At 36.7% G+C, this 10,376-nt stretch overlaps 1 protein-coding gene and 1 long non-coding RNA gene across 2 annotated transcripts; one reads left to right on the top strand and one right to left on the bottom strand.

The window, feature by feature from the left end:
- Positions 1 to 69: 69 nt before the first annotated feature.
- On the bottom strand, positions 70 to 3,448 carry spryd7a (SPRY domain containing 7a). The gene is made up of 5 exons (XM_084097393.1): positions 3,184 to 3,448; positions 2,669 to 2,785; positions 2,416 to 2,582; positions 1,401 to 1,503; positions 70 to 866 (listed from the first exon to the last, which is right to left on the bottom strand). Exons 1-5 carry the CDS (start codon positions 3,287 to 3,289, stop codon positions 769 to 771), a joined length of 591 nt encoding a protein of 196 aa, XP_083953519.1. The 5' UTR covers positions 3,290 to 3,448; the 3' UTR covers positions 70 to 768.
- A 934-nt stretch (positions 3,449 to 4,382) lies between these two features.
- LOC311072407 lies at positions 4,383 to 10,077 on the top strand. Its single transcript, XR_014604010.1, has 3 exons — positions 4,383 to 4,590; positions 8,169 to 8,344; positions 8,752 to 10,077. It is a non-coding gene; the product is annotated as an uncharacterized lncRNA (long non-coding RNA).
- Positions 10,078 to 10,376: the final 299 nt, after the last annotated feature.

Below are 10,376 nucleotides of genomic sequence, written 5' to 3'. Positions count from 1 at the left end.
TTTTGATAATAAACAGGTTCATTTAAGTCTTAAATTAAGGTATATACAACAGATAACGTCTATATGCTGTCAGGTGACAAAAGCAAAACATTTATTACTAAATGACAAGACACAAACAAGACCTGTCAGATTAGAACATACAAAAAACCCCTCACATTCAAATATTCATTGGTTTAAGACAATTTTGTAATTAATTAGAACAAACCACAATTAAGGAACACAGACAATCAGATATCATTTGACTCTAGGTAAAAATATGAATTCTTGAATTCTAAATATATATTTTTGTAGAGCTTGAATAAATCAAAATCGTTATGTATATGTTATGTGGGCTGCAGATCAAACATCAGACAGACAAAAACAATATGAAATCAAATAAAAACAATGAAAAGAGCTTTTAACCGTATTCTGAGTCAGTATCAGCATCTCGAGTCAGCATCACTTTGTTCTCTTGAAATGTAGAAAGTATAAAGCTTTGATTGTCATCTGTAATTTGTGCACTGTTAATACATCAGTAAATGTACAGTGTTTGACGACGTGCAAATTAAAGATGCGTGCACAGATAAGTGTGCAGATGATATCGCTCACTGAGTTCATCTTAAAAAACATAGGATGACTTAGAAGTGGCCAGATTTACACAAGTCAAAATCACAGATGACATTAGTTCAACTGAGCAACACAATATTTAGAAATCATTCATAACCATAGCACTTCAGATCCCGGCTGTGGAGTACATATCTTTAGTGTTTATACAATATGTCATGAACTTTAGAAGATCTGTTGTTCAAAAAGAATCTTCTGGTAGCCTTGTGGAGGAGTATGGTAGAAGTCACTAAACTGACAATCCAATATTGCACTATCATCCACTGTGAGGGACAAGACAAAGGCATACATGTTTAGATGTGTCATTAAACAAAAACATATACTTAATATTGCATTGCCAAAGAATGACCAAAAGGCTGACAATTGGTGAACAAAAAATGTTGTCAATTTCATTTAAACAAACTCAACCCTTTCACTGTATATACACAAAATCATTTTTTCCTACAATTTACTTTAAAAAAAATCTGCAACCATAGATTTTGCAGAACTTTACCCAATTCAGACAACGTTGCAAGGTTGTCTTTAAAGTTTAAAATACATATTTACAGCAGAGTAGAAAAGAGATATAAATATTGTGCATCAAAGAACATTAATTTAAAACAATTCATGACTGACATTTCTGTGCAATTCATCACAAACTGCAGGGTAACAGAATAAAAAAAAAAAATCAAGGCAATCCTATAATTGTGTTACTTGAGTAACAGAACAAGTCTTCTCTCAAAACTACACTTACAACCAAACAAAGATGTTAGCGTTCGTTTAGTAATAGTTATTAATCAATTTGATATAATACTCACCATAAACTACAGGATAAACGGTTCCTCTGATGCCTGATGCCGGACAGTTCATATTCTTTCCGTTTAGGTACAAATTCAGCTCCACATGGTCATACGAAACACCCTACATTCACACAAACAAAACAAATGCATAAAGTTATTACACACAAAATGAACAATCAGCACAGGAATTGTGTGTCATTTACATGCCTTTGCTTTCAAGCAGGAAGTTGGCATCACCCTGGTTCCCCAATAGGATTTTTCTATTGGCTTTTGGATAACTGCTGAAAATATGCTATGACACCAACTAATGTTTATGATTCTTACACATTTTGTTCATCATGATAATCTTCACAAATAAACACAGCATTTATGAATGTTGCTGTTCGGTAACGGCGGTACGGTAACGACCTCTGACCCGACGCATAACGTATCAATTGACGAAATGGAAGCGCAGAAGACTAATCAGAAGTCTAAAACAATAATTTTTAAAGAGAACTGTTTTTAAAAACTATTTGTTTGAACCACGAGAGGCGTGTACTCTCACCTAAGCTTACGCTATTCCTACGTCAGGTCAGAGGTCACTCTTCTGCCGGAACTGGAGCCGTACGGCCATTACCGGAAGCCAGAGATTATAGTTTATAAAGCTATAAAAATGTATATTTTTCTTACAAAACCGCATCACTTCGCTTCAGAAGGCCTTTATTAACCATTGGAGTAGTATGATTACTTTCAAGAAGGATGGATGCACTTTTTTGGGCTTCAAAATCTATGGCACCATTCACTCGCATTATAAAGATATTTTTTTAATATAACTCTGACTGTGTTTGGCTGAAAGAAGAATTTACACCTAGGATGGCTTGAGGGTGAGTAAATTATGGGATAATTTCCATTTTTGAGTGAACAAACCCTTGTTATTATTATAGGCAGCAAATCCCAAATTCAGTCCAGAATGGAAGCACACACAAATATATTTATTTGCCAATAACAAATCCCATATTAATTTGACATTAACATTATTGCCACTGATACTCACCACAATATCTCCTTCCTGCGGTAAGCTGTTAGCAGGTAATCGGTTCTTTTCTTCGTTGTTGTGGTACACGGTGCCATCTTGCCTGAGCACAAGGCTGTGTGGGTCTCTACCCATTGGGATCTGGTTTAGATTTGCTTTCTTAGTTGCCACTCCTAATCCCCACACACCTGCAAGGGGCAAAGTTCACTGCAGTCACACCGAATGACTAAAATGAACTAGTCTAACATACAGTAAATGCTTGCACACGTCTTACCTGTGGACTGAATCTTGAATTCAAAGTAGCTTTTGTTTTGATGGAGAGGGGCGTTTGCAATGCACCCACCAGTTCCACATATACGTCTTCCACTCTTTACAATGACAACGTCAGTGCCTGAAATATCATGAAAATAATTATTTACCGAGACAATTAATTGCATAACAGAGACCAAAATTATTACTACCGTTAATGCGTGTGCTCTTCGTTTCACGCTATAGATTTTGTTTCATTCTACTAACTTACTGCTGGTGATTTATTATTTTTCATGGTAGTGAAAAATAGCACGGAATTCCCGGTGAATTATCTCCACGCATATTGTCATTACAGATGCCAAACTCAAAGATCATACTGTTATCTATCGAGTCTGACAGCACTGACACGATCTCAACACTTTAGTTTAATGTATGGAGACAGGCACTTTTCTGAAGGGACAGCCTTGTGCATCGTACTGTGATACTTGAACTCTTTTCCGTCAATATAATGTGTCTGAAAAGTCAGATCGCATCACTCACCCATGTGATGAGTGTCCAGCTGAACCGTGGGCATTTCCTTCAGCGTTACGTGGCCACTGTTATTGTCTCCGCAACAGGCAAAACAGCACGAAAATAAAGCCGCCATTATGGTATTTCTCTCGCAACAATACCCTTAACTTAGTTAAATAATGTGGTTAAGCTCTATTTAATTCTTTTACGGGGTTATTCATGCTATAAATCGAAGGAGGTCATTTTTATTCTCCCTAGATGCTAAGCTAACAGGATATGACGTGAAAGAGTCTACCGGTCCTTGGAAGGTTTTTTTCTCACACTTTAAAAAAATAATAATAATTTCCATGATAGTTCAACGGCGACCTCTAGTGACCAACCGACGGGCCAATTATTGAGGAGATAAAACTCGGCTAAAATCCTGTTATCATATTTACTCACCCGTGTGACTCTCTTTCTTCCACGTGGAACACAAATAGAGTTGTTAGGCAGAATGTTATGGGCTAACTCGCCTCAGGCACGATTCACTTTTATGGCATAATTTTCATACTATGAAAAATAGCCAAAACTGTGATTTACTTTTGAGTGAAAGAAAGTCATACGAGTTGGGAATGAGAGTGAGTAAAAGATGACAGCGTTTTCATTTCTGGATTAAGTAACGTTATACCTTTATGGGAAATTAGAAACCGGAATTGTTACCAAACGAAACATAATCGTTAAGTTTTACTTTGGGAGACAACATGTTTGCTGTAATTTGTCAACTATCAGACCAGGTAATAGAAGTTTGATACAACAGACTACTGTTTCTACTTTTACTTTATTGCATTATGTGTGCAAGTATGGATATGTGTGTGCGCGCGCAAGCAGAATGTGCGAGACAGAGCGCAAATATGAAGGATAGGGATCGATGTGACCTTAAAAGCTTTTAACCTGCTCTCTGCCACTCAGTTACAGCTGTGAAGTTTTGCATAGCAACAACCTTACCGCTCGAAAGTAAGGGGGTATCTATATCTGACCAACTTCTTTCAAAAACGAAAATATATATTTACTTGTGTTCATATATTATTTGCTCTCACATCAAATACAGGTTTAATTAAAAAAAAATAATTAAAAAATTGCTTGTTACTTGTGGAATACTTAACGTATTATGAACTTTTGCTTGTTGTTTTTGAAGTTCGCTAGTGTTGAAATCTGCACAGCAACAAGCGCCATGATTGCGTTTGCAGAGTACCCTGGTAACTGGCGCGCGCGGTTTCTATCCAATAAAAGAGCGCGTGATGTGTTCGCAGTTATGCGGTGGAACTGTTTTACCCAACATCCCTACTTTTCATGGGATTATTGCATTAATGTAGAAACTAATTATTGTGACTAACATCACGGTCTTGTCCTTTGGGGTGACTAGTAAGCAGATGTCGAGGTAAATGGACCAAAAAAAAGGTAAAGTAGTCACAATATTTTTTATCATGGTCTCCCTGTCGACCTTTCTTTAAAAATAATAATAATAATAATTTCTGATTTAGCTTACGCTATTTTTATAATTCATAAATACCATCGTGTGATACGAGAGAACATTTTAATAACTTTTTTAGTAGGTAGACTTCTAATAACTTTACCGAAATCGACATGTTGTGAATATGAGGTGCAGGTGATGAGGTAATATTATGAGGTCTGTATGCTTTTGCATAAACAATATGGCATAAACTAGTTAAAAACATCAACGAGATGTTGAACATGAGCGCACCAATCTGCATGCCTTTGCTTTTTTGAATGACAACAAACCCGTTATTTTCAGAACTGCCCAATCAGATTTCGCCATAAACCTGCGCGTTGCTCAGCTGTGACTCTCCAAATGAGGTTTCTGTGGAAATTACCGGGGAGGATCTCGCCTCACCTGCCAAGAATAGCTTATTCAGAAAAAAAAAAAAAGAAAAAAAAGTTGTGCAGCCCTTTTTGGTGCACTATAGATTTCCGCTTCAGAAATTGTTCACTGCGTATTGTAAAGTACAGTGTAAAAGCTCTAGTTCAGCCTAGGGAAGAAATGACCTCAGTGACATGAGAAGGGAGTGACGTAAAAGCAGAAGAAAGTGACGTGGTTTCTGCCCTATTTTTTTTTCTTCTCCTTTTTTTTATCGGTTCACATATAATGTCTCTGATGTATTACATTCGACAATTTCATTGATTTCACTCGTAACGTTACCTGCTTTTATGTAACCCGATGTACAATATAAATGGACGTACACGTAATGTGTCAAATTAGGGCATCTCGTTTCAACTCTCGATTTACGAATCCATTTTCAGATGATGTTGAAGGCATCAATCACATTTAACACCAGTGACACCAAACCAAAGTTTCTCGGTATTAAACAATTCGGTTATATAACCATAAGTGACCAATCACAAAGAGAATAAAATGGTTTTATAGATTTGTTTTAATTTGTTTATCAGTGATGTTTAGGCTGCAGCTTCACACAAGTAACTTTATTTATTTTATTTTTCTCGCTGGAACCCTATTCAGGCAAATTACATTCATTTTTACGAACTAAATTAGTATTTATTGTGCGACTTTAATACACATAACCATTAAGGACAATCAGTGCGGCTGTTTTAGAGCAGTTTTTGTAATGATACAATGATACGTGTAGTAGGCTACAAGTAGATAAATACTAGTATAAGGTCTGTTTAAACTTTCTACGTTATATTCACTAAAGTCTTAACCAAATATTCAGTGCTAGCCTAGGACGCCACAGACGATTTTAAATTAGGCTAGTTGATGGCCAGTTGCTCATAGATAGAGAAATTGCCTTTTTGTGTGTGTTACTTTGATGCTGGGTTTAACACATTTATTGTCATTTTCGTTTTTATTATTATTATTAAGCAGGAAAAACTCATCGTCAAAAATGTAAGGACGTGCGCTTCGTCGTTCAACATAATCTGGGTTTCTTTTAAGAAATGTATCAACTGAACAACTCAAAAAGCCTATGCTGAAGATTGATAGCGGAGCCCTGCCTGGTTCGGGTACATTTAAACAAGCGAGTGTTAATGTGGCCAGATATTAGAGTTAACAGTGCTCCTAACTCACTTCTAAATAAAGTTAATTGAATTTGGGGCTACATTTTATTCAGGGCAGGAGCGTCTCTGCGTTTTTTTGTCCAGTCGTCTCCCTCAAGGCAACTATAGGTCAACTTTGTGTTTCGACTCAAACGTTTTAGATGGATAAGCATTTCTTACAACGCATTGTCATCTTTCATTTGCTTATTTGACCGATTTTTATGCAATTGGTCCGGATGAACAGAACCTTTTCTTAATCTTGGCCTGATGGTGGACCCGATTTGAAGGATGTTTCCTCATTGTCGCCTGAGGAGAAAACCAAGCGTTTTAACGGAGAGGGAGTGTAAACATACGCTATAGCTTATTATAACGACCCTTACTGAGGGAAAGAAACACGAGAATAAAAACCAGCTAAAAGTGCCAAAGGAGGATGATCTACGAACTGGTGATTCTGTCAGTACCCCTTCTCTAAATCTTAACTCAAAAGAAACAGGGGCGATCTGGAAAACCTCAAGCCATGTAAAGTTCCCAGAAGATGGCGATGCTGCGTTACTCAAAATGTGGAAAAGATGGAAGGTACATTTACTGACGAGATGATGTTAACACTGTATACCACACATTTTATAACTGTCTTCAGTAATGTGCCTCGTCCAAAACAGTCATCGGTAACTTATTATTACAGTCTATGTATTGTTTGTTAAAATGTGTTGAGAAATGCTGTAGATTTATACAGTTTTGAACAACTGCACAATTTGCGCGCAGCGCGGCTCCGTGCAATTAATATGACTTGATGCAATTGTTGTGATTTTAATGCTTTTAATTGTATTTTCCCATGTACATAAATTATCAACGAGCTCGAATCACTTTTACAGAAGCATCTGACCAATTAAAAAAATCACATTAACACTTATACAGCATTATTATTCATTTGGACAGCATGTTATTAGTCAGTCGTTGGTCTTCTTGTGCTTTCCTGAGGTGATGGGGGATCCCGAAGCACAGACGGTAAACGGCCCGCCTAACTCCAGCAGCACGGTCAATACTGGAGGATTCGCTAGTGCTTTGACTCCAATATTTACGTGCTGCTACAGCCAGGCAGCCAGTCAGTCACACGGCCAAGTTCAGGAGACTCATTGGCACACGTGGTGTTGCTGCTGCTGCTGTTGTTCTTGCCTACTTCACCTTCCTGCTGTCCTTTTCACCCGTTTGTGTGCGTCTGTCCTGTTGTTCTTGCCGCAGCACAGTACGGCCTGCACCCCCGTTATAACTCACAAACCATTCTGTGCTGCTACAGTACCGACAGGCCCCGCACAGAGCGCGCGCTCACGCACTCACGCGAGGCGCGCCCACACAGCCGCACATACACGGCCCTCGTTTCGCAATCTGAAAACACAGGACCAACAAAAATACAACGAGTCATAAGTGTCAATATGGCTACATTTTGTAATTAAATGACGCCAAAATGATATTGACAACGACAACAACAACAACAAACAAAAAAAGGCTTCATGCTTGCTCAGAACAGTATAATCTAAAATCAAATATAGGAATAAAATGACAAGATGATTAAAACGTGAGACTTCTTTATGTGGGCTGTTGTTTCTCACGTTTGTTTTTTTGCAATGCACATGCAGCAGGACATAGGTGGTCATTGAGATAATCATGTATGGAAAAAGTGTGCAAGTGTAATCTATTTTAAAACGTTTTAGGGGTCGAGTAAAGACATTTCTTTTGTTTTTGTTTTAAATGGCAACCTAAAAATATGCAGCTGTCCAATTTCAAGGTCGAATGCATTGTTTTCCAGGTTTAAAAGTGTTAGATCATGAAAAGCTTCGAATTTGACAAATGCACAAATTAAATGAGCATCTGTTTTTAAAAACTTTTATTTTCACAAACGTTGTAATAGAAATGTAACATTCCTGCTCAATATAAGTATATATTTTTATAACTTTCTTCTTTTTTAACAGCACATTTCTATTCTGTGGTGATGAGTGGATATTTCTGGAGAAGTACCCAGCACAAAATCTATTTGCATAATTTTGATCAGATGTGATAATACGGTACCTGTTCTGAGAAAAACATGATATTCACACCATTCTTACACAACCTGCCTGCCTCTCACTGATGAAATCACAATTGCCAGGTAAGTGATTAAAAAAGTTCACTGTATGTATCCAAACCTTTAGTGACTGTTACAACATATCAACTGAGTGTATTCATACAAGAAAGCAATTTACTGATGTTGTCTAATTGAGTTGTATTTTTTTCTACAATTATTTTCATATTCAGTATAAGATTTGCAAGCATATTCATAGATGTAATTCAAATCAGTCAAGACAAGCATTTTAAGAACCATATGAGTAAGCATTCTGTTGTTTTGTCAAACTATATTTGACATGACTCTTATGCGATGAGATGAGTGTAAGAAATAATTTACATGTCTTGTGTGCAAAATAACTGGACTAATAATAACAATAATTTCAGGCATGACTAACTTAAAATATTTATGTTCTATTTCTGATGTTAGTTGTTTTTGTAACCCCCCCCCAGGTTTCTGTTCCATTCAGTATACGCTCATGTGCTTTTGTACCAGGTGAGCCAATACTGACAAAAAACTTTTGGTGTAACAAGCAAGAGGACAATGGAGCATCTGCTGTCTATAAGGCTAAAATTACAGGTTATGAAAAGAGCCCCATGGACTTTTCAGGGTGGGGGGGAATAAAAGCATTCCCTGACAAAGCCTGTAATTATAATATTTACTTGTGTTGTTTGTTCCGTCTGTATGCCTTTCACTTTATTGTTGCTTTTTCTTTGTTAGACAATCCATGAGGATATAGAAAAATGAGTTTTTCTATATATTTTCTATTATGCATATCAGAAATCCGCCTGTTTCTTACACTGTGTCCTAACCAGACGCGATAAGATTCCAGCGACAAATAATTTGTCTGTCCACACTAGACGCGACGCTGCGAGATGCGTAAATATCAATCGAAACCCACAGCCAATCAGAACAGCGTGTGGGCGGGAGCACCAGAGAGTAATCTTGACGGCACTCGCAAGAAAATGGATAAGTAGGCTACATAATCAAATTCACAAATATTACACCATTTAAACATTATTCAAATACATAGGCTACGAGTTTTCTAAAACAATCTTTGTCGAATAATACACTTGTTTGTTCACAGTTTGAACGTTCTTGTTTCCATTTGTTTAATTTCCAATTATCCATTGGTGAATTATCCATATTTGCTTTTACAGCTACAAAGCTGGGAGCACCTAAATGATATTCAAAGTCACATTACACACTTTTAACTTTAAATAAAGTACATAAACAGTACCTGAGATTATCATTGCCACACTTTGTGTTTGTTGTTCCAGTGCGACGTCGCGGCTGGTTAGGACAAAAACTCTGATTAACATGGAAAAGATACCTTTTATCGCGCGTCGCGGCGTCACGTCGCGTGTAGTTAGGACACGGTGTTACACTGTATTTTTACACCCAATAATATAGTTAAAACTTCAGCCAGTGGTGTACTTACAGTTACTTGACTTTGTCACAGCTCACTGTCATGCCGTGTGCTCTACATTCCTTTCCTGGAGAAAACAAAAATAAAGGGATATTTATGAAGCACAAATTCTGGCTCTTATGTTTCTTAAAATATAATTGCAGGTAAAAAATACAAAAGTGTACCATCTGTATAGCATGCAGTGTATTATTTTACTGGACTGGTGTAATTATGTGCTTATATATTGTACAAAATATTTAAATGAATGCAGCATAATCTAGTTTGAAGATAAATTCTTATGTGTCATGGTTTGTTACTGTGTTTGTGTGTGTAATTTCTACCATCCCCAACAAATAACATCCGAACACCACTAAGGCTATGAAGCACAAAATCTGTGGTTTAATTATATATATATATATATATATATATATATATACATACACACACATATATATATATATATATATGTATATATAGTGTGTGTGTGTGTGTGTGTGTGTGTGTGTAAACAACATGCGTCTCCATTAAAAATACAAAGGATATCTAAACTAAAGGACAAATGTCACAAAGTAAGTTTTAATAATGCGCACAAAAAATTTCAATGTAAAACTTTTTCTAATACTGGCACACTTTTTGAAAAACTAACTTTTACAGGATATCTTGAAAGCA

Source organism: Abramis brama, assembly GCF_963993115.1.
Source record: "Abramis brama genome assembly, chromosome: 2".
Lineage (NCBI taxonomy): Eukaryota > Metazoa > Chordata > Actinopteri > Cypriniformes > Leuciscidae > Abramis > Abramis brama.
The sequence above is the reverse complement of the archived record's forward strand: the minus strand, read 5'-3'. Positions and strand labels throughout refer to the sequence as shown.

What these genes read in the sequence shown, in the direction of transcription:
- spryd7a (XM_084097393.1), bottom strand. Translation starts at nt 3,289, where the DNA reads ATGGCGGCTTTATTTTCGTGCTGTTTTGCCTGTTGCGGAGACAATAAC. An exon ending in GCTGGACACTCATCACATGG is followed by an intron (nt 2,786 to 3,183) that starts GTGAGTGATGCG and finishes ATGATATTTCAG; the next exon opens with GCACTGACGTTGTCATTGTA. An exon ending in ATTCAAGATTCAGTCCACAG is followed by an intron (nt 2,583 to 2,668) that starts GTAAGACGTGTG and finishes TGCCCCTTGCAG; the next exon opens with GTGTGTGGGGATTAGGAGTG.